The sequence below is a fragment of the Ambystoma mexicanum genome, chromosome 14 (genome assembly GCF_040938575.1).
Source record: "Ambystoma mexicanum isolate Mex_15411 chromosome 14, UKY_AmexF1_1, whole genome shotgun sequence".
Taxonomy (NCBI): Eukaryota; Metazoa; Chordata; class Amphibia; order Caudata; family Ambystomatidae; genus Ambystoma; species Ambystoma mexicanum.
Window position 1 is genome coordinate 384181120 of NC_090940.1, and position 25150 is coordinate 384206269.

Here is a 25150-nt window from a genome sequence, read left to right on the forward strand (position 1 = left end):
AGCAAGAGGCCACAGGGGCCATCTTGTCTTCCATCAGGAATCAACTGATTCCAATGGCAGGGCCTCAGCATCCCAAAATGGAGGATACTCAGAGCACCTGTCAAATTCAGTATGGAGCTGCCACCAGCCCATACCCCACTCCGTGGGCCACACACAGGTGCCCAAAAACATACACTAGGAGTACAGGGTTGTACCCCCACCCATTGGTGCCATAACGTTATCTCATGGGCCTGTTCACCAAGACCAAAAAGAGGAAGAGCTGCACCGCCAGGTTTCGCACATGAACTCCTGCACGAAAAACAAGACAGAACATACATGATAAAAGCATAAAAGACAAGGATATGGAGGCCCTGTCCCCCCAATGCATTTCCAGCAGCCCACTTGTGCATGCTCTGCTCAGTGTTTGCAGATCTTCAAGGCTTGTGGCTTCTTACATCCAGGTGGACAGCCTCCCTTGGTCCTCCTCTGCTTACGCCATGGACGTCTGGAGCCCTTCCTCATGCGACTGCTTCCCGCTGCAAACTCTGCACAACTAAATATTATCGGGCAAGCGTCTCGTCCCTGCGCTTCACGCTCTCTGCAATAAGGAGAGTCCCAGGCAAAGACTCTCAGGACTCGCCACAGCTTCAGGCGATTTAGTGGTACCGGCGTCTTCTCTCGCCTCAGGATTCCCTCTCAGCTGCAAGCACGGTTTGCGTTGTTTCTCCCTCTTCCACAGTTTCTGCTTCTCCCTCTGATGCCTCTCTGTCCTCTTCAGGTGTAGGTCATTTACACCAATTAAGAGATCACTGCCACAGCAGTGTTCCTCTGTATCCCTCTTCCTCGTCCCAGTACTGAGGGAATTATGGGACTTGATGTCCCTGGCAACACAGTTAGCTTTTCTAACAATTTTTACTTGGCAATAAGCCATTAAAAGACTAGGGCTTCAGGCAAAGTTGAATAGGGAAAAATGCATGTCTTCCTGACCGGTTTCCTCCCCCATGTGATCCTCCCGCACAACACCACCCGCAGGGTCGGGATCGGGAAGTGTCTGCCTTACCCTGGCCACATGAAGAAAGTCCTAGGTTGAGGTTTTGGGGGGGGGATTCGTTACTGGTTCATCACAGGAGGGACTGACAATGTTTGTCCTTCTTCCCTTTTTAAGTTCCATTTAACACTGACTAGACTGCTCAATGTAATGGTTTTTGAGTTTTCTAGTGCAGAGATTCTTCCTCGTCTTAGTATATTGATGTGACAGTTCAGTGGAGTCTGTCTTGATCTTCCCAGTACTAGTGGTATTATTATTTTGCAGAACTACAGGGAGTGGTGTGACCAGAGGAAGGAAAAGAAGGTGAGGGAAGTAAGGTGGGTGACGGTGTAGTATACAGCATTCATCCATGATGATGTTCTGGTATCCCAGAGGGGGACTATCGGGTAGCGGCCTCACCTCCATAGCCTCATGGAAAGGGTCTCGCTCTCGGGGAGAAGGGATAACATCACAGGATTCGTCACAGTTGCGAGTCTTGATTATCCATCCATTTATACATTGAAGTAAATTGGTTTTTAATTTGTATATCTTTCTGTATTTTATAAAATGAAATATAATGCATTGATTTTGATTCTAATATATTGTACTGCACCTTCTTTCAATCTTTTTCAAAATAAACCAAAATAAATCTCCCCTTTGAAGTTAAGATTTTCAGATGTACTTTTTTACTTTTCTGTTGTAAATATAAAATATTGATAGATATATATTTTACTCTTTCCGTTTTGCTCTTTCCTTATTTTTCAAGGCCAAGAGACAACAGCGGAAGCTAAACTTCCTGATCACTCAAACAGAACTCTATGCCCACTTCATGAGCCGAAAACAAGACACCGGGACTGATGTGATACAGGAAGAGATTCTACGGAAGCTGGATGACAATGATTCTCAGCGGCAGATAGACATTGGCGGCGGGGTTGTTGTTAACATCACACAGGAGGATTACGGTACAGACTCTCAAATGGCTTATTGTTTGGCAAGAAACTGTATTTCTCCACAGCAAGATTACACAATGCTATTTTGTAAGCTTGGGTAATTGTGATCATCAACAGCATTGTGATAAAATGCGGAGTGTCTACTCGTTTGTCATGCTGATTGTATTCTGTTACTCTGCTTAAACTACACCCATACAGTTGTGTGATGTTCTTCAGATCAAAAACACTGATTTCATTTTAGTAGTAGTTGTGGCCTTTACACCTTTGAGAATGTGTGCAGGCATACTCATTGCAGTTCCCAATTTGGGTAAAGTGGCTTCATTAAGAAAAACACAATAACATTCAATATGTGGGTTTGCTATAATTCGAATGGAGTTAGGGATACAAAAGCAACGTGCACAGTGTGCTGAAGTGCTGCCTGAAGCACCAAAACAGTCACTCTGGACTATTGTTGCAGAGACTATGTTCATGTGAAGTGCCCTATGGCACGGCAGGCCAGAGTAAAGCAGCGAAAAGCGAGGTTGATAGCATCAAGGACGAGATCAGCTGCACAAACAAGCAGGCGGAGAAGGCCAGTCCTGTGGCACTAAGTTGAAAGCGTGAGTTTTAAGAAAGATTGTTTTTTGCAACTTTCCCCCCATAGTTTCTATGGACCCCCTTTCTTTTGGCTCTTTATTTAAACCTGTTTTAATTTTTTGAAGGGAAGTAAAGCTTCCAGCGTCGCTCCCCTTGCCTTTTGCTCATTGTTATGGGGGCAACTAATCAGTCCCTCAGACTAGCAGTACTGGGAAGGTGTTTCCCTTTTTGAATTCCTTTTCTTTTTTAACATTACACACAGCACCTTACATTGCAGTGCAATGGGTATACTTTTGTCAGTCAAACAACATTATTCAGCCAGAAAGGCCATCAAAGTACATCCTACAGATAGTTCTGGTACTAAGAATACAATTCTAATACATGATTACAAAAACACAGCAAAAGGCAGAACAGAGCAGTACAAAAGGCCGCCCCCTCCGTGGGAGACCCCAAACAGATAATTAAGCCAGTAATCGGCTCCCACCAGCCCCTGGCCTCTGCAAATTCCCATAGCACCTGGGACCCAAGGCAGTCAGATTTGCCCCTGAGAGTGGTCATAGGTGTGACACACAAGTGTGTGGATGGGGAATGAACTGGCTGTGAGTCCACTTTTCTCCAGCATGGGGTCTGGCATGGATTCACATGCTCATGAATATTCCCCGTCCTCAGGCTGGGAATCCTCGGTAAAGAAATAAATCAGTAACAGTTTCGTTTCTGATCTGTCTTTCTTAGTAGTAACCAATCACTGGTCTCTGGGTCATACTGCCGCCAGCCAATGACTGCCCTCTCCCTAAGCCCCACCCCTGGCAGCCATCCTCAGATTTTTACCGCACGCTCAAGTGTTGGGAGTCCTCGTGCTATAGCTCTCTAGCTTTTACTGCATTATTCGTTTTTTTTCAAAGAGATTTATCTCATTTTTTGGTTTAATCGAGCCTCAAGCTCCACCGTTTCTACTTCCGATCAACGGGGACCCGTTTCGGATTTATCTATGCCCCTCAACGGTGAAGTTTTCGTCGAGTTATGCTTCTTGGAGGATTCCAGAAGTTTCTGAGGCCTACCTCGTAGACGAGAAGAACATGGCGCAGGAGAAGGGAAGCTCGACTCCCGGCAAACTGTTCAGGATCTGCACTGGATGCAACCTACAAAATGTGTTCAAGGAGGACGAGCATTCGAAATGCCTTTACTGCCTCCACGAGGACAAAACACGGAGAAGGACTGTGCGTTTTGCTTTAACATGTCGGATTGGACGATGAGGGATCGCCGGACCCGTCTCTCCAACTGGCTGGAAGGCAAGAGCCCAGCAGGTGAGAAGAAGTCTGAGCGGTCTTCTAAGTCCTGTGAGGGCGCCCCGGCGACGGAGGCCCAACAGAAGGCAAAGCACCGCCAGTTCGCGGCACCGGGAGCGCCAAACGGTCGGGCTCCTCAGCTGCCAGGCAGGGCGCACCTTCACCAACGCCATCAACCGCGAGCCAATGCTCTGGCTCGGGTAAGAGGAAATCCGAGAACCCGGCTAAGCTTCTGGAGAGGCCCCGGTCAATCTCGGAGGAACCGGCCGAGGGGGAGCGAGGCGGTGACCCTCCCCCTAGGGTGAAGGCCTCAAGCGCGCCCAAGGTGGTGAAGGCCTTGATTCACCCGGCTAAGGCCTCTATCGAGGGAGTCGCTGCGGCCGTGGCGAAGCCTTTGGAGGCTATCCCAGTGGAGGCGACCTCGGGGCCCAGAGTTTTCCTGCCTCCGCGGAGGGAATCCTCTTTTAGGCCCATCGAGAAGACCCCCGTGAAGACCCCGGTGGAAAAAGAGGGGGGGCGGGCGGTGGCCGTTACGGACACAACCTCCGAGGAGGAACTGACCGAGAATTTGGAAGAGGCCCGCCCCACTGGAGGAATCCCGAAGAGGGGGACAATGAGAGCGAGGGTGGCAACGAAAACGAGGTTCCCGTGGAAGAACAACCGTCGCTCCCGGCACGCCCGTCGCAACCCGAGCCTCAGGACAACTCGGCGGCCATTTTGACGGCAATCCAAGCCTTATGCACGGAGATAAGGACGAAACTGCCCCTACCCCCGATGGACAACCCAGCTGTACCGGGTCCGTCTGGAAGCCCTCCGAACAAAAGGAGGAGAATTCATCCAGTGCCACTTCAGCCCTCACGGCCTTCTCAGCCTTTGTCGCCTTCCCCGATCCCGAGGGACGACACGGGAACGGACACGGCCTTGATGGGGACGGATGACGACGGCAGTGACGACGGGACTGGCCTCCCGTCTCCGATTCCTCAGGCGTCTCCGACCGACGAGATTGGCTCCTTCCACGCCATGATTGGCAGGGCATCCAAGCTTTTTCAACTCTGCCCTGAGGTGAAGAAGGAAGGTTTCCTCTACCAACGGGGCGAGGCCAAAAGGAAGACGGTCCTCGCGGTGCCGTTGCTGGATGACATCTGGGACAAGGGACTTGCCCTCCTCAAGAACCCTTCCACGACACCTGCCAAGAGGGACCGGTACGAGAAGAAGTACCGGGTCCCCGACGCTGCCCCGGTCTGCCTCAGGGCGCAGCCGACCCTGGATTCGGTCGTCTCGGCGGCGGCCAAGAAGAAAGCGGGGGGGCATCGGCTTCATCCTCAACTTCCCCACCGGACGGCGAGGGAAAGAAGCTAGACGCCGTGGGTTGGCGAGTCATCTCGTCGGCGGGGACGACGATTAAGGCGGCCAACTTGTGGTACAAGATCTCCTCCCTGTTGGACTTCCTCCCGGACAAGAGGGCAGAGGTCCTGGTGTTCCTACAGGAGGGTGAGGTGGCGTCGGACCATGCCATAACTGTGGCCACGGACATTGCCGACACCGGTTTCCGCCACTTGAGCAACAGCGTTTGCCTTCGACGCTGGGGGTGGCTCAAGCCGACGGATTTCCTCCAGGATGTGCAAGCCAAGGTTTTGGGCATGCCCTTCGACTGGAACAATCTGTTTGGAAAGACTGTGGATGAGTCGCTGCAGGCCTTGGGAGTTCTGCAGCAACGGCGGCCGCCCTTTCAGAACTCCGGAGGCAAGCAAGGTGCCTCCAAGGGATTCGGCGGCGGCTCCTCGACCTACCGCCAAGCGGCCCGCTCCTCGTTGCAAGAAGCCTACAGGGGACGGTGTCTGGTGGATCTCGCCGTCGTCGCCAGGCAGCAAGGCCGCTTCCAAGCAAGACTGAATCGGCAGTCGCGTCGGGCCCCCACCGAAGCACCCCTGTGGGAGGCCGGCTGACAAGGTTCGTCAGTGTGTGGAAGTCCATCTCCACCGACCATTGGGTGCTGGATGCCCTGGCCCACGGGCACACTCTGGAATTTCTAAAGAAGTGCCCCCGAATACTGTTAGAGGTAAGAGCGATGCTCAAGAAAGGAGCCATCGAGCTAGTCCCAAAGAGGCTCCGAAGTATACTCAAGGTACTTCCTCGTCAGGAAGAAGACAGGAGTTTGGCGTCACATCCTGGACATCGGCTAAACAAATACATCAAGGCACAGAAGTTCCGGATGGTCACCCTCCAGCACGTGCTGGGCCGGCTGGAGGAAGGCGACTTCCTATCGTCGTCGGATTTGGAGGATGCTTACTTCCACATCCCCATTCTAAAAGGACACCGAAAGTTTCTCAGGTTCGTAGTCCAAGGGCGGCACTACCAGTTCAAGGCCCTCCCGTTCGGATTGAAATCGGTTGCCAGTGTGTTCACCAAGTGCCTAGCACCAGTGGCGGCACGGCTGCACCTGCAGGGGATCCACATCTACCCCTACCTGGATGACTGGCTCATCCGAGCAGGGACAAGGGAACTCGCCGTAGAACACACAGGAAAGACCGTCCGGCTGCTCACGGACCTGGGATTCTCAATCAACTTACCCAAATCCCACCTTGTTCCTTCGCAGTTCGGGCTGTTTCTGGGAGCCAAGCTCGATACAGTGGCGCGATTGGCCTCGCCGTCGGAGTCAAGAACGCAGGCCATCCTGGGCAAGGTACAGCGTCTGCTGGCTACGGACGTGGCCAGAGTGAGGTTCATCAAGTCCCTGCTCGGGATGATGTCCTCTTGCATCTATCTGGTGCGCCTGTGCAGGCTTCGGATGCGCCCTCTGCAGGAGTTCCTCGACGCCCGTTGGATGCAAGCGACGGGCAGCTTCGAGGACAAGATCTCACTCAACGAAGCACTCCGCCAGGCAATCCGATGGTGGGTGATGCGCGCGCATCTCGCCGCGGGCACGAAATTTCATACCCCAGCATACCAGGCGACGGTGATGACGGATGCCTCCCTGGAGGGATGGGGAACGCACACAGGAGATCTCACGTGAGAGGCCTGTGGCTCTCGGAGGAGAGGCCGCTCCACTTCAACATACTGGAGCTCCGAGCGGTGTTCTGGGCCCTGAAGTCATTCCTCCCGTCCCTCAAGGGCAAGGTGGTGAGGATCTTCACGGACAACACCACCACGATGTTCTACATCCGGAAACAGGGAGGAACCAGATCCCTAGCCCTGTCCAAGGAAGCCCAGGATCTGTGGCACTTGGCCGTTGCCCAGGGGATGTTTTTGGTGCCTTTTTATCTAGCAGGGATAAAAAACACCATTGCCGACTCACTCAGCAGGGAGCTCCTCTTGCCACGAGTGGGAACTACGCCAGAATCAAGTGGATTAACTCTTCCGGCAGTGGGGCAAACCCCAAATCGACCTGTTCACGACGGCGACGAACTCCAAGTGCCAGAGGTTCGCCAGCAGGTCCCCCAAGCCGAGGAGCATGGGCGATGCGTTCTCGTTCCCCTGGGACGGCCTGTTCCTGTATGCGTTCCCGCCGTTGCTGCTCAGGCTCATCAACCAACTCAAGATGTCCCGGTGCAGGATGATCCTCGTCGCACCGAGGTGGCCAAGACAGATCTGGTTCCCGGACCTTCTGGACTTGTCAGCGTCCCCACCAGTCAAACTGTCGACGGACGCAGATCTTCTCTCCAGAGAAGGAGACGCCATTCTTCATCACAACCCGGTGTCTCTGAACTTGCAGAGCTGGCTCCTGCAGCACTAGAGTTTGGAGGGTACGATATCCCGGCCGAATGCAGAGGTTCTTGCAAAGACCAGGGCGTCCTCAACTCTCAAGTGCTACGGACACAAGTGGAAGAGGTTCTCTGTCTGGTGCCGTGCACAGAAAATGAACCCTCTATGGATTACTGCCCCTCAAGTGCCACCGTACTTACTGTCGCTGTCCAAAGCTGGACTAGCTCATGCTTCCATTAAGATACATCTGGCAGCGATTTCCCGATACACCAGAACTGCAGGACGGTCACCCCTGTGGTCTCATCGCCTGGTGAATGAGTTTATGAAAGGACTGTTCCGATCGTTCCCGCCGGTGAAGGCTCCAGCCCCGGCGCGTTGGCTAAACGTGGTGCTGACCAGGCTCATGGGCCCGCCATTCGAGCCTTTGCATCCGGCTATGTTAAAGTTCCTGTCCTGGAAGACAGCGTTCTTTGTGGCCATCACCTCCGCACGACGGGTGGAAGAGCTTCAGGCCCTATCCTGCAAGCTTCCATACTTGACTTTTCACGAGATGAGGGTGGTGCTGAGGACGCACCCCTCCTTCATGCCCAAGGTGCCGTCGGACTTCCATCTCAACGAGCCCTTGGTGTTGCCAGTTTTCTTCCCGTCGCCTTCGTCGCCGCCCGAGAGGACTTTGCACTCGCTGGATGTGGCTAGAGCGCTGAAGTTCTACGTGGACCGAACAAAGAGTTTTCGGAATACATCACAGCTGTTTGTGAACTTTGGACCTGTGAACCAAGGGAAGGCCCTCTTTCAGGCTTCCATTTCCAGATGGCTCTCCAGCTGCATCATGTACTGTCATCGGTTGGCAAACCGACTGTTGCCCGGCCGTCCGAGAGCCCATTCGACCAGAGCGATCGCTGCTACCACGGCGTTCTTTTCTAGTGTGCCCCTGCTGGACATCTGCAGGGCTGCTATGTGGAGGTCGACACACACCTTCATGAGATTCTACTGCGTCCACTGGGATTCCAGGGAGGAGTCCAGAGTCGGCCAGGCAGTGCTCCGCAACCTGTTCGCTTAAGGTGAGCCTGGTGAGGAGGTAAGAGATGCTTAATGTTGAGTTTTATGTAATGCTTAATGTTGAGCCTGGCCACCTCCCGTGGTTGTGCCTGTGTGTACTGCTATGTATTCTTATATTCATGAGCATGTGAATCCATGCCAGACCCCATGCTGGAGAAGGAACAAGTTACTTACCTGTAACTGTTGTTTTCTCCAGCATGGGTCTGGCATGGATTCACATGCGAACCCTCCCTCCTTCCCCTCTGCGGCTCTTCACTTGGTCATACTGCCACTTTACGTGCTACCAAATCTGAGGATGGCTGCCAGGGGCGGGGCTTAGGGAGAGGGCAGTCATTGGCTGGGGGCAGTATGACCCAGAGACAAGTGATTGGTTACTACTAGGAAAGACATATCAGAAACGAAACTGATACTGATTTTTTCTTTACCGAGGATTCCCAGCCTGACGACGAGGAATATTCATGAGCATGTGAATCCATGCCAGACCCATGCTGGAGAACAACAGTTACAGGTAAGTAACTTGTTCCTTTTCCCGCTTTCGTGGCCAAAATTCCCAAAGAGGCTCCGGGTACGGACAAATTCAAAATTCTTCCTGGAATAACAACCATGGTCGGGTGTCACAAGGTTACCAGAGTCCAGCGCAGATCTCGCGGCCGGGGGCGGTCCTCCTCATCTAGAGGTGGAGGAACACCTCCCAAGAAATGACAGCGCGCTATAGGTCCCCTCCCATGCCACACTTCACCCACGCATGAGAGGGAATAACCACAGACAAGTGGGTGCTTTCAGCAATAGCGGGAGGGTATTGTGTGGAGCTCCTCCAAAAACCATCGAACCATCCCCGCGCCAAAGGAAGACAACAAGAGAAGAACAGCTCATCCTACTCGAAGAGGTAAACGCGTTGCTTCTCAAGGAAGCCATAGAGTCCAAAGAGGTAAACAAGGGTATTTATTCAACCTACTTCCTTGTGCCAAAGAAAGATCCAACTATGCGCCCAGTGTTAGACTTGCGCCCTGCAAACACCTTTGTAAAGCCACAAATATTCCACATGACAACGCTACAAGAAGTAATCCCCCCTGCTAAAAAGGGGAGATTACATGCCAACACTCGATATGAAAGATGCCTATATTCTTATTTCAATGTTCCCAGCGCACAGAAGACTCTTGTGTTTCAAAATAGCAAACCAGCACTACTACTACTTCGGCTCCAAGGGTATTCACCAAGGTACTGGCGTTGGTGGCAGCGGACCTGCGCAGGGAGGCAATCCCAGTGTACCCCTACCTGGACGACTAGCTGATCATGGGAGAATCTCCCCATCTTTGCAAGCTAAACACTCAAAGAACCATAAACCTTCTCTTGCAATTGGGTTTCTCAATAAACGAGAGAAAAAGTCAAATCTTCTACCAAACACAACAAAACAGTTCCTAGGAGCTGTCTTAGACACAAAAGCAGGCTTGGCCTTTCCATCCATGAAAACAGTTCAAAACCTGCTTCGGCAAATACCCCAGTGTCAAGCCGGTTGCCAGAGAAGCACACGCAAAGCAATGCGTTTACTAGGCATGATGGCATCGTGCATATACCTGGTCCCACACGCACATCTGCGCATGCGCCCCATGCAGGAGTTTTTGGCGAAACACTGGTCTCAGGCAAGCAGTCAGTGGGACGATCTAGTGGTCGTTTCGGCAACACTAGTTCAAAACCTGCACTGGTGGGCAAGAGAAAATCTGTTAAAGGTAAAACCCTTCCACGATCCGGAGGCACAAGCGATCATCGCAACAGACGCATCTCTCTCCGGGTGGGGGCCTCACTACCTTCACCACACAGCACATGGTCTGTGGACTCGCATCACGGCACAGAACCACATCAACCTGTTGGAACTACTAGCAGTGTTCAAAGCTCTTCAAGCATTCGAAGCACAGCTGATGAACCAGAAGGTTAAAATCTTAACAGACAGCACCACTGCAATGTTCTATATAAACAAACAGGGGGGCACACAGTCTCCAAATCTGTCCAAGCTGGCACAGAGAATATGGAGGTGGGCACTGAAATGGGGGATGTTCCTATCATTCAAACCTGTTCCAGGGGAACTCAGCACTCATAAGACTAGGGTGTAGTAGACCACATCTCCCAGCGGGGTTACCACATGCTAAACCTGTTCGCTACAGGAGAAAAGAAGCAATGCCCAGATTTTGTGTCCAGGTTCCCCCAACCAGGCTCCAAGGTGAACGCCCTATGGATGAACTGGTCAGGAAAATGTGCTTACGCCCCCCCCCCCCCCAACCCACCCCTGACTCCCTTAATGAGCAGGGTAGTGAACAAGATTCACAGAGAACAGATGACATTCATCCTAGTTGCTCCCATATGGGCAAGGCAGCAATGGTATCCACATCTGTGCAAACTGGCGATGTGCGATCCCATCAAACTCCCGTGTCAGATGAACCTATTGACCCAACACGGGGGAATGACAGTACACCTTCAACCACAATCAATTAACCTGGCAGCTTTGCTCCTGAGGTCATAGATTTCGGACACCTTAATCTGCCTCAATGGTGTACGGATATCCTCAGGGAGGCTTGAAAACCTAACACTAGACACTGTTATTTCGACAAGTGGAGAAGATTTATAATCTGATGGCAGTCTAAACAAATAAACCCCATAGAATGTACTCCATCTCATATTCTAAACGATATGCTCTACTTGTTAGACTCAGGGCTAGTATTCAACTCCATAAAGGTCCACCTGGCAACTTTATCAGCATACACCACATCTCAGAGTAAGGTATCATGGTGGAAAATTCCAGTCATTAAAGCTTTCATGGAGACTCCACACTCCAATTTCTAATCCACCGCCAGGCTTGGATCTCAATGTTGTACTCGCTAAGCTCATGGGACCCCCATTTAAGCCTATGCACAAGTCAAGTCTTGAACACCTTAAACAAGTGACGCACAAGATTGCCTTCTTAGTGGGCATTACTTCCATAAAACGAGTTAGTGAATTAGAAGCATTGTCAGTGCAGGATCCTTTCTTTATTATTCATAAGGACAAATTGGTTTTACGTACCCATCTGAGGTTCTCTTCTAAATTCATTTCCAAATTCCACATAAACCAATCCATTCAGCTACCGGCCTTCTTTCAGAATCCAACTAGCTTAGCGTAGCTAACACTCTACACATTAGATGTAAGGAGAGTGGTCCTTTACTACGTAGACAAGACCAGACCGCTAAGGAAAACAGACCAGCTGTTTGTCTCCGCAGCACCCGGCAGAGAAGGGTATTGCATTTCAAAGAATGCCATCTCCAGATGGATAGTCAGATGCATACAACTGTGTTATTCATTATCAAACAAAACACTGCCTTTCATACCAAGAGCTTACTCCTATAAGCACAGGAGCTACCTTGGCCTTTATCGCAAATGTCCCCTTAGACAGCATTTGCAAAGCAGCTACATGGAGCTCAGTACATACCTTCACTCATCACTACTGCATTGACACCCATTCCAAAGCAGATAGGTGGGACAAGCGGTTCTAAAACATCTGTTTGCCACCGCTCCTTCTCATAACCCACCACCTTCTCATAACACTGCTCGCTAATCTATGCATAGCATGTGATCTAAGCAAATTCCACGAGCCTCAGAAGGGATACCTTACTCACTGCAATCATATTTCTGTTGCTTGTATCTGCTTAAATTCACTTGCGCCCACCCTTCCTCCCCTAAGAGAATGTGCATAGATGTTTTGGGAGATTTTCTGATATTTATCTGCTTGTATACACCTGTACTCGCGATACACTTCATGCTACCTCATGTCAGAAAGAAAGCAATCTGAGGGACCTCGACGCGTGACGGACCATTGGTATAGTGGACGTCACACTAGGGATAGTATTAATGACACGCCCTGTCGATGTCCCTTTTCAAGTTTTGAAAACAACAACTGTAATACTCTGCAGCTTCCACTAGATGTTGGCCTATGCACAGCATGTGAATCTAAGCAGATAGAAGCATCAGAAAGACGATTACGGTGAGTAATGTATTCCATATATATCCCGTCATCTGGGATTGTAGTTGATTTGAAAGCAACCATGCACAACATGATTTACTAATAACAGTTGTTGCTTTTTGGTTTGATGTTTGCAGACATTGAATATTACAAAGCTCAAGCACTAAAGAATGCAGAGGACGCTTACCAGATTCATCAGGCCCGGGTGAGTACTGCACTTGTGAAAGAGTTTTATTAAAGCAGGTAAAGGTTCTGCTGCATTATAGCCATTTTGTCTTGGTATGATATGGCATTCATAACGCACCTGTACACAAGTGTGTGTAGGCACAACAACACAAGGAGGTAAAAACAAAAGGGGGATAAATGATCTTACTAGGCCTTGTGTCATTCAAATCACGCAAGTGCAGGGAATGGGCGAAATGCCAGGGGGGAGCGGAAGGGAGAAGTGCAGTTAAATCAATAAGTGCAGCCAGCATGTGTCTCACAAGTGCAGTGAGAAGGGACTGCAGGGTTGCAGGAATAGACCCTTAAGTGCTGCAGTAGCCCGGAGGCAGTGCAAGGGTAACTGGACAAGCAGGAGCCTGGGCCCGAGTTCAGATGGTATCCAGGTGACCAGTGCGTGGATCAGCCGGGTACATCAGCAGGGGAGAGGAAGAGAGAAAGCGGAAGCGAAAAGGAAGGTCTTGAGTTTCTTCCGGAACCGGAGGTGGTTCTGCTCAAGTTTGAGAGGTAGGGAGGCTGTTCCAGAGGGAGGCCCGAGTCATCGAGGAGTGCGATCTGCCCCCAACTCTGCTTGGGGAAGCGTCTGATCCTCTGATGGTTGGAAGGTGGATGAGCAGAGAGCTCGCGAAGCAAGAGAGCTCATGAAGGAAGATGTTTTGGAAGAGAAAGTTGCGGTAGAGCATTCCCAGGCCCCAGAAAGCCTTGTGGACGGTGCAGAGGGTATTGAACTTGATACTTTCAGCCAAAGGGAGCCAGTGAAGAGATTTCAGTGCTGGAGAGATACAATCCCTGTGCTTGAGGCCAAGGACAAGTCTTGCAGTCCTGTTCTGAATAAGTTGTAAAGGTCGAAGAATAAAGGCAGGCAGATTTAGAAAGAGGTGTTGCAGTAGTCCAGCCTAGAGAGGACCAGAGCTCTGGAGACAGTGAGCTTCTGGGGGAACGTGAGAAAAGGAAGAATACATCTGAGGATGTGCAGCTGGTAGTTTGACTTCTTGGAGACAGAAATGTGAGGAGATATTGATATGATATGGGATTTATAACGAGCCTGTACACAAGTGTTTTTAGGGAGAGAAGGAGAGGGCGGAGTCGAAGATGACCCAAGGTTCTTATCCTCACAGGAAGGAGCAGGAAGAGGGCCCAGAGTAGGCGGTTAGAGTGAGAGAGAGTAAAGGAGGGTGCAGGTATCCCAATGAGGAGGAACTCAGTCTTACAGGCATTAAGGCAAAGCTTGTTGGTGGTGCACCATTCCTGAATTGCGGCCAGACACTGGTATGAAAGGAGGAGCTGGCTGAGGGGAGCCTGAAAGAGATCTGGGTGTCATCCGCATAGTATTGAAAATTGGAGAAGAAAATAGCGATGCAGTCTGCAAAGGTACCAGCTATTGGTTGAACAGCCAGGGAGAGAGGTTAGACCCCTGGAGGCAAGCAACAGATTCAGTATGCGGATTAAGGTGGGAGATGGCCAGCTTTTCCAAGACTTTGCCCAGGAAAGGAGTGATGGAGATAGTGATAGTTCGCCGAAGAGGAAGGATCGGCTGAGGGCTCCTTTAGAAGGGGGTGCACAAGGGAGTGCTTAAGGGGGAGGGGAAGTTCCAGTGGCAAAGAAGTGATTGCAGAACTCTGCCTGAATGTGGTCCTTGATGGTTCTGGATGAGCAGGGGAGAACCGGCTTTGACAAGGCTTTCATAGATCGGACTTGACTAGAAACCGTCAGGGGTGAACAGGGGAAAGCAGGGTAAAGTAGGAGGAGAAGTGGTAGAGGAGGAGGAAGAACGGTTAGTATTTTATTAAATGCATTCTTTTTAATGATTTATATGTTTCCTCTGAATAACAAAATTGGAGAAACTGAGGAGTGCGTTGTGGAATGGCCTTTCTGGAAATCCTTGACTCGATCTATGGGAAGAAGCCCTGTGGCCATTTTTTTTCTCCAACTTATTGTTCAACCTTTTTTCCCCGTATGACGTGATGTAGTTTTTAGACATTTGTCCTCTCGTGTGTGACAAAGGCATATACCTGACACCATCTCAATTTATGGAGGGAACTCTGCAGACAAGGAAATGTGGTCTTCATGGGTCTTGTTTCCAGAGTCTAAGCTACCTGAAGGCATTGCAGTGGCAGTTGCAGTGTGCCCCACTCCCCATCCATGCCCCCTCCCTAACTCTGGTAGACGGTCAATAAAGGCAAGTCCCTCTATATGTACACTGCAGAGTAAATACAACCACTACGGAAATAAACCAATAGATAGCTTTGCAAGGATAACAAGGTTTACTCGAACAAAGTACAAGTGCCAGCACAGAACTCTGCCGGTCGAGAGTGCTCTGGTCTCACATCATCAAACATGGGGTTCTAAACATGAAGAGCATCATTCATATACACGATGTTTTGGTGCTCCTGATTGGAGGCACCCTACGCATGGGCTTGTTCCATTGGGGATGCCAGGCGATAATTGCCTGGTTCTTCCCCTTTGATCCCGAGGCACGTGGGTCAGCTGGGCTCATCCTCGCAGTGACGGTCAAGATGTACATAAAATACATTGTGTCTGAGTAAACTAAACAACTGAGACGGACTATTCATTCATTATGGCAGGCACCTGGGCGGCAAAGGAAATGAGTACCAGGAAGAGAGAAGAATAAAATACAGTTGTGCTGACCCATGCATTCAGGATTTCATTGATACTGCAGTCCCCGCACCCAATGATTCCCCTCTAGGGATTGATCTTTGATTTACCCCTTCCTGGTATCTCATGTTACCAGAGAAGTGTGTGGCTGCTGGGGTGAAATACAGTCATATGGGCTTTAGATCTGTAGTGGACACTTTTTTGAGGTTAGGGCCTGTGGGTCAGGTTGGTGGTGTTAAACCGGCACAGGTGTGACTGGGTGGGGGTCAGAGGCTCCATGGCAGTTTAGTGAAGATGAATGGACACAGTGCAGGCTTGGTACTGTCTCACGCTCTTTGTAAGGGCACATTCCCAGAGACAATACTAAATATTCGCAACACTGAAGGGACAGAGGGAAATTTACTTCTGTGGGAACAAGGCTCATGCAGAGCCAGCATATTGTGTAGAAATTACACTCTGCGAACGGGAAACGCAAGCACGTGGGTCTGCGGCCTGTCTCGTTTCAGGCCTACTACAAAAATGGCGCAGGGTGTGGGCATTTCTAGTGCTTAGCATCTACTTGTATGCGCTACAAGGCCTTTGTATGGTGGCTGATGATTAGGACTGCTCTCCTTTATAGGTTATATTGCCTCGTTGGGGTATGCCTTATTTGGAAGCACCTGGGGTGGTGGGATAGACTCATTTCCACCCAACATTCCCCCTTTTGTTACTCCTACAGTAACTAATTCGCCCCCCCCCCCTATTTCCGCTCATTGGCCCGTCTCTCTGCTTCCTCCCATGCAGGTGCCCCTTTTATTGGCGTCCATGCTCTACAAACCTGTCTTGGGCTCTCTCCACACTGCGCATACTGTTTAGGTGTGCAGGTCATGTATATGCATCCCCCATCTACTGCTAAGTCTACCCAAACTTCCTCGTGGGATGGCAACCATGCAATATTTGGGGCCATCATCTTGCTCTGTTTGGATCTCTGCCCTGCGTATCATGAAGTACCATACCATTTATTTTCCCAATGGTCCCCATCATCATTGCACTATTAGGTACTGCTTTGGCACAACAACGGACATCCCATTGGCACATGCAGAAAATCACCAAAATAACCACGATGATAGGGACCAACATAGGGACCAGCATCTTTACCGCTGTTCCAAGCCAGGATGGTACCCAGCCGAATGCCATGTACACACAATCGTATTCGGATAGTGTTCCATTTTCAGCTTCTGCAGAAAGTACGAATGTGCAACATTAACTCCCGATCTTTTTGCACACCCCCTGCCCTCCATTGCCGTTGGGAGGTCGAGGACATACCATTTTGCAGTGTCATTAGTCTGAGGGCTCTTAGTTCCTACTTGATGACGTTGAATCCTTCCTCGGTATCGTTTGGCAGCTGGATCAGTTCCCATCTATCGATCTGGAGCCATTTAGCAGTGGCCCTAGTCTGGATGCTGGGCACAAGGAATGCAAACAATATTTCGGCAGCATTGTACAGTCCATATTCGTTGGGTATTTGTGCGAGTAGATCAGATGATTCTTGGGACAAGTAGTTGGAGGATTGCTTCTTTCTTCATAGTCCGTCATGTCGTTCCTTTTCTGGGAGGATACGGAAGTCTGCAGGCAAAATGGTGGGTGTTATTTCGGTGGTTTCAGGCACCGCTTGTTCTTCGTCATGCAAAGGTTCCCCCTTCAAGTGTCCTTCCGGTACTACAAGTAGGGTCGAATGCAGCGTTGCAAGCGAACAGTAGCCCCTCCATGATAGCGGGAGGTGCAAGTACGCTCTCTGGCCACAGTCCCAGTAGTAGTCCATCAGCGCTGCGTTGCCTTTTCGAAGATCTGGAATGAGCAGTGTTCGATTACATCATTTGTTTCATCCTATCGAGACAGTTCCTTCGCTGTAAAAACAAAGTTCATAGATTTCTTCTTGGTGCACTGGTTTTTCAATTGCTGTGACCCATGCCAGTTTTTCAACATGTTCTGTCCATATTTGTGCACATGCTTGCTCAACAAGGGCTAGTGTTTTTTCTGAGTAACCAACAAGGCCTTCTGCTTTGCACATAAAAGTTGTTTCTTACCACTTATTGTCTGTATACTTTGTCCCTTGTATAGCGAGAAATGCTTCCTTGAAACTGTTAGGGTTGGTGGAGCTTGTTTTGCCTTTTCGAGTGTCTGGCTCAAGTAGTTCTAGATTAACGCTGCATGCCTGGAAATTGCCTTTTACTCTACATAGTGCAAGATGAATCAGACATTGGGTTTTGTTTAATGGTACCTATCGTGGTATATTAAGACTTTGGGTGCCCCGGATGCGTGCGGTATTAAGGAACAAAAATAGCAATCCCATTAGTAGTTTGCCTTCCCATCGCCTTGTAGCAATGGCACCCCATTGAATTAGAGGTGAACATTTAAAATCGTGTAGAGCCTGCTGTGGTGCTGCAAAGTTTGTGTAAAATTTTGGGAATTGTGCCCTCTCTCCAAGGGGGAGCTACCTCCTTTAGGACTATGGAGGTGAGTCTGCTAATTTAACACCACCCTAGGGGACCAGAGAAGCGGGATACCACTGTTGGTGACACCCAATTCCCAAAGACTGTTATCTTCCCTTGTATCAAGATCCCAATATTTTTGTTGGCTATATGGGAGTTAAAAAGTAGGACTTCAAACTTCCTGTACGAATCGCTAGTATGATTTCTGGCCCTCTGTGTGCTCAGTCTTCACCTGAAACGTGGGAGCCGTGGATTGTCCCACCCCTTAACAGAGATAAAGATAAAGAGCAAATCAGAGCTTGGGAGGAGGAGAAGAGAAACCTGCAGAGCTGTCGAGGCATGGAGATCTCCGCCTGGGAGGTGTGGCAAAATAGGGTGAGCATATGCCTAGCTTGCCGGACCCAGCTGGGGCCGAGCTTGCAGAATGCCCAGAGTCGCTGCCGGTCCATGAACTGGAAACGCCTGGCCCAGTAGGACATTAAGGAGCGAACACCGCTCGAGGAGCAGACAACAGGCCTGCTGAGGACTGTGGCCTGTGTCCTATCTTGAATTTGTGTCTTCTGAAATTGCAACCGTGCAAGGACAAGTTCATATGGTCACCTGTGAGGGGAGTTTTCCTAAAGTCTACTTGAGGTAAGACTTCATAAAACTATCTCTTGGCATACGGGTCCCCACTCTTAGTATAAAGTATAAGTCTATACTACCCAAAGGATCTTGGTAGAAAGCTAGAGCAGCCAGGCTTATCATAGGTGGAAGATGTGAGCTGTAGGTAAATACACTGAACCCAGTAAATACAATAGTCCAAAGAAACACTCATAAAATGTTATATTAAAACATACATTTATAATATTAACACAAGTAAGGTATATAAATACTTCACTAACCAACACACATAGGAATTTTTAATAATACTTTTCAAAGGACAATTGCTTCATGGTAGTTACTTGTGGTTTCAATTGTTAGTTTGACACTAATGACAGTTCTACCACCCTATTGGTACTACTGCGCCCTTGCGTTACTTCTCAGATATACGGTAATTGTTTTTAGTCAGGACAGGCAGTCCCCCAGTGGGAACTTGTTGCATTCAGGAACTCTAGCAGACAAAGGATAGGGGAGTGAATAACTCCACCCTCACTTTCTGCCTGCCTAGACACACTGGAGCCTAGACGGGGACGCCCAAGGGTTCCCGCCAAAGGTAAAACGCACACAGACCTCCCCCTCTCAGAATGGTAGACAAAGGGCTAACAAAGAACAACCAGAATAGAAAAGGTGAAAAAAAAAGGAGCCACCATGTTAGAACATAGGTGACCCTATTGTGCACAAACGAGACTGTGAATACAGTTGGTGGTAACAAATAGCACAATATTTGGTAGAAAACCATCCACTGTCACCAGCCTTAACTACAGGGTTGTCTATGTAACTAAAACTTCACAGGAGCAGAGAGAAGGGGCTACTACTTACCCCTTAGCACTCCACATAAGGTGGTGTGTGCTAATCTCTCATAGTATAAGGTTTTGGGAAAGATACAAAGTATCTAAGAATTGTAGTTATTAAGGATAAGGAAAGAATCTCAAAGGAGAACCCAAGGGTTCCCGGCAACACTGCACATAGGGCGCTGTGTGCTGCAAAAGTTAAACACAGATGTCTTTAAAGAAATATGGAGGAAAGCGGACTCCATAAGAACGCTAAAACACAGAGAACAGAGTTCAAAAAGTCAGAGCAAATAAGAATGAATGAGGGGAAAAAGGCTCCCCTCATTCAGGATAGAAAGAAAAAGATCCAGAAGTCCAGCAAAAAGTGCTGGGGGGTCTCACTAGGAGAGGGAATGAAGCATAAACATTATACATCTTCCTAACATCAACTTAGGTAGATCCCTGGACTGGCTGGTGTCGTTGGTCCTCTACTTTACTTTAATACATTTATATAGTGCGGCCATGAACCCGAGGGTGTGAGGGCACTACAAGACAACAACAACGAGTAACAAATAGAAGAGTCCGAAGATGCAGAGCCACTATGGAGAAGAAAGATTATAGCTGTCTAAGGATCAATTAGTTGAATAAGTATGTCTTTAAGCTCTTCTTAAACAATTCGAGAGAATCAATAGATCTTATGTTTAGAGGAAGAGCATTCCAGACCCTAGGTCTGTTAAAAATAAAGGCTGAGTTAGCTGCTCTAACAGTGTGGCATGTTGGTTCAGCCAAAAAGTGCTGATTATTTGACCTTAGTATTCGCACATTGTTTTTTGTGGATAGCAGCTGTTGTACGTACCCAGGCATATTTCTTGATCTGCACTTATATATAATAGTCAGAGTTCGGAATAGAAATCTGGAAGTCACTGGCAACCAGTGTAACTCACGTCTTGCCAATGTGACATGATCTCTGAATTTAAGATTCATAACAGCTCTGATAGCCCCATTTTGGAATACCTGCAACCTATTACAATCGGATTTACTGATACCCATGAGTAGGCTAGAGCAATAATCTATTTTAGAGCCTACTATTGCTCTTGCAAAAGTTTCAGCATTCTCCTGTGAGATCAGTGGCCTTAAATGTGCTAGCAATTTGATGTAATATGCACATGAGGATACCAGACTGCTGACATGTGGTTTCATGGTCATATATTGGTCAAAAGTTACTCCAAGGGTTTTCACCTTTTTTAGGGGTTTAATAGATTCTCCACCCAATTGGAAGTTCTCATACGCTGATCCCATTCTATTAATGGTGTGTGATGAGCCTATAACGAGTAGCTCCGTTTTTGACTTGTTCAGTGCTGGTTTATTATGGACCATCCAGGCCTCAATGAGAGTAAAAACTCTGTTAATGGCTAATTCATCTTCCTTGTGACAGCCAGTAAGCGGGATGACACATTGCGTGTCATCATTGTAATTAGTAAAAATTATATTCTCAAAGTCGAGCATTGCAAACAAAGGGGCTGTGAATATATTGTAGAAGCAGGGAGATGTACAAGCACCCTGTGGTACGCCACAAGTTGTTACGATAGGTTCCGATTCTGCATTACCGCAGAAGACTCTACTGTCTCGGTTATTAAGGAAAGATGATACCCATTTGCAGGCCAAAGGTGAAAAATGAGCCACTTCGCACAACCTGGTGGCCATGATATCATGGTCCACCAGGTCGAAAGCCACAGAAAGATCAAGCAGCCTAAGCAGGGATGCCTCCTTATTGTCCATGCGAACCATCAGTTTAGATTTGAGTTCAAGTAAAGCAGTCTCAGTGCCGTACCCAACCCGAAATCCAGACTGATGGTCATTTAAGATGGGATGTGCCTTTAGATGTTCTGCAATTTGAATGTAGGCCACCCGATCAAGAATCTTGAGTAGGAATGCTGTGTTTGTTATTGGTCGATAATTATTTGGCATATCAACTGAAAGACCTGGTTTCTTCAAGATTGGCATGACCCATGTTTGCTTAAGTTTCTGGGGAACAATACGGTAGAAATAGAGGTATTTACAAATTGACGAATGGATGAAATTAAGGAAGGGGCACATGACTTATTTATCATGGTAGTATGAATGTCGTTCTTATTTTTTTTGGCTTTTAATTGGGTGATAATAGCTTCTAAGTCTCTGTCCGTTATGGGTGCTAAATTAAAAACCGGAATATCTGGTGATCTTTGGTAAGGCCAATCAGTAGATGTGGCCACGGAGCAATTTAAATTAATACTTTTCTCCAATATGTCTTCCTTAATCATGCGTAGTTTTTTTATGCATGGCTTGTTGTATAACATTGCACCAGGTAGCATCGTCCGCAATAGTTCTAACTGGCGTAGAGTGGTTGGTTCTTTCCTGTTCTTTCAGGATACGGAAGCGCTCCTTCGAGTCATGCTGAGCATTTTGAATGCGGTCATTAAAAAAGCTAGATTTGGCCTTAAGAATAGCCTTTTTATAGATACTAATATTGGCTTTATATTGATTGAGAAGAAATGGGGTATTATGCTTTTTCCACAGGTAATACGATTTCGTGGATATTGATTTCAAAGACTGCAGCTCTGGTGTAAACCATAAATTATGTCTTATCAACTTTAGGCGTTTTCATTTTTATGGGTGCCAAGGTATTAGCAACACATTCTAAGTTGTACGTAATCCTTTTTTCTAGGTTTTCCGAAGTGTCCATTATAGGATTGACTATGGTATTAAGAATTGATTCCACTTTAATCTTTTTGTTGTTTTTTAAGTTTCGATATGGTGTTTTAACAGGAATCTGGATTTTAGGTTTAATAGGGAAATCAATAGGCACATTGAACTTCACAAAGACGTGATCAGACCAGGGACATGGTGAAACCAGTATGTTATCAATGCTGGTTTTGTGACTATCTACCCAATCTAAGATGTGGCCCAGATGATGTGTAGGCTCTTGGATATGTTGTATGAAGCCTAGCTCATGCAGAGTTTTTTGCATTTCAAAAGCAATTTTATCCCTCATATGGTTATACCATAGATTGAAGTCTCCTAAAATCAAGTACTTAGTGTTAGCTTTTACTGTGGTAAGTAAGAACCTCGAGAGGTTTTTAACAAATCCTGCACCCACAATACCTGAAAGTGAAAGTAAGTTATTAGATTAAACACTGCCAGTCCACAAGAATTGCATCCCTAACGTATAAAGTCCAACCCTAAATTGAATGGGGCCTTGTGCCCAAAAGCTCAAAAAAGTTCCAAAGGAGTTTTGAAAGTTGGCAAAAAGTTAAGGGAATTATCCTGTGTAAGTGAAGATGGGTCCAAAAGTCAGATGAAGATGTTAACTGTTGACTAAAACATGTTTCTAGCTTTTGGAGGGCTTTAGGCAACCGGTATTGCCAAAGCCAAACAGTTGTAGAACTATTTTTTAAAGTTTCTCAAACTTTTAAAGGGTGGAGATAGGGGTACCAGTAAGTATGGTTATAACTTACCACCCTTACTCCGATTTTTCTTCAGACTTGGCAGGTCGTTGGAGGGTCACCAGAGGTTGGTTTTCCTGCTGATGGTTTCTGGTCAGAGAAGCCCTAGGACTGCCGGTGCAAAAAGAGTACTGGTCGTGTCCAGGATCTGTGTCGAACCTCTTCTCGTGGAACAATGCACCAGGCACTGATGTAGAACTATTCTAGGCGCTTGACTAGATGCTGGAAAGCCGGTTTCGGCGACGGTCACTGATGCACAGTGACAGCAGGGGACACAGATGTCTCGGTCGAAGACAGACTCCTATCCGGGACCCATGGATGGTGGGACGCCGACATTTCACAGGAGGGCTTCATGCTGGACAAGCTGAAGACCCCTTGAATTCCAAGCTGAAATGCGGAGAGACAAGACTTCTATGCAATAGCCAAACTGTAGTTGGTCAGCCCACTGGATGGCCCAGAGACACTTCCGAAGACTCCAATTCACTGAGCCACGAGAAGAAGTCGGGACCAGTTATTCCTTCCGGTCTAGAGGGTTGAAGCACTGACGAGGATCTTCGAGATTAGTAGCCAGGCAGGGCTCCACCGGGACTACAGCAAGAGTTGGTAGCCAGTTCTCTTCAGGATGCTTCCACCAAGCTTCTTTCTTCTGCCCGGCTACTTGGGATATTTATCTCCTCTTCATATCTACTGGAATGGCTGCAGGTCACCTTCTTATCCCAAATACGGGTGAGTAATCAGACTCGGCTCTCCAATGGGAAGATCTGCTCCACACAAGCAGTGGTCCAATCGGGGACCACTGTGGGTCTGACTCATGCATGCACTCTAGACGTACTGGCACCAGTATGTGGATTGGGACCAGACAGTCCCAACCCACTTCCTGGGACCCCACACACGTCGTATGCACTAGCCCACGAGGAAAAAAAAAACGGGGCGAAGTGCATGACCATAAAAGGACATTACTGACCTGGCAAGGCATGAAGAAGGCAAAAAGACAAGATGGCCATGGAACAAATTAAAAACCTTGCGCACTGCCTTGTTGGGACACTAGCCACTGCTAGTAGCCAAACGTGGCAACGCTAAAGAAAATTATAGTGAAAAGTAACTGCTGCCACCAGTTTGTCCTTGGGCACATACACAAAAAAGAAATCTTTGAGTGTAGTTTAGGGTCATACAAAAGAAACCCCAGTGCACTGCATTGGAAGTTGTATTGCTCAATGTTAAAAAGTTACCCAAAAAGGTCATAAAGTAAACCGACTTGGGGAAACCTAGTTTCCTAGTACTGACAGTCTGAAGGACTAGTCAGTTTCCCCATAACAATGAGAAAAAGGCCAGTAGGGTGAATCTGAAAGCTTCACTTCACTGTAAATAGTCAGGACATGGTGTAAAAGAAAAGTAAAAAGTTTGGGGGTCCATAGAATATGGAGGGATAATGTGCTAAAATAGAAATCCCTCCTAATATTTGCCAATTGTGAACATTCATTTCCAGTTCAGGGTCCTGTCCTCTGCTCTCAGGGTTTCACCATCTGTTAGCTGTGGTGAATACACAGTTCACAAGTTTCACGTCTTTTTCTATTTTTACGATTGACTAATTCCAGCCCACATTCCAGAGCTGGTGTTGGCCCATCTGCACCACACCCGTTGTGTGCTACACAGCTCGGGCTTCTCTCTGAAATTCAAGCGGTATCGGGTGAATCCATCTCAGTCGCTCTGGAGCGCAAGATCACATCAATATACTGGAACTAAAGGTAATCAGTCTGGCCCTGGTTGCAGTCTTTCCCTCTCTGCGAGGCATATATGGCCCGACAAAGCTGTGGTTCTAGGCTCTGGAGAATGTGTCTGTCATATACACATTATGCAAGCACAAATAAACGTAATTGGTGATGGCTTGAGCAAGCAGCATTTGGTCTCCCATAAGTGGGTTCTCTGCCAAGAAGTTATGGACATGATCATTGCCCATTGAGGGACCCCTCGCATTGGACCTCTTTGCGTCCATTGTCAACGGGACATGCAAGTTATGTTCCAGGAAATTTCATTCGTGGGGGCTTCTGGGAGGATGCATTGGTTTTCGAGTGGAACATCGCTCTTGTTTTGTGATGCTGCTGATTCCTGTCCTTTCTTTGGTTCTACACTGATTGCAGAAGTCCGGGTCTACTATGATCCTGATCGATCCAGACTGAGCTTGGAGAACATGGTACCCAGAACTTCAGCACATGTTTCTCCTTAGTACCTTACAGATAGGATGATGCTGACCTCTTCCTTCCCATGGTTGTGTAGGATTTCCAGCTTTCTCAGATTTGCTTACCAATGTCTTTTCCTCCCCCAGATCTAGCCACAGTGGGGGAGAGATCATATGCTGAATACCAAACATGCTCTCAGCTAC

At 48.2% G+C, this 25150-nt stretch overlaps 1 protein-coding gene across 1 annotated transcript in view; it reads left to right on the forward strand.

The window, feature by feature from the left end:
* Nucleotides 1–25150, forward strand: part of INO80 (INO80 complex ATPase subunit) — a 1945052-nt gene that overhangs the window by 475645 nt on the left and 1444257 nt on the right. The window contains exons 10-11 of the mRNA XM_069637507.1: nt 1773–1968; nt 12705–12772. Of these exons, the coding sequence (XP_069493608.1) occupies nt 1773–1968; nt 12705–12772 (264 nt within the window). The remainder of the gene's footprint in view (nt 1–1772; nt 1969–12704; nt 12773–25150) is intronic.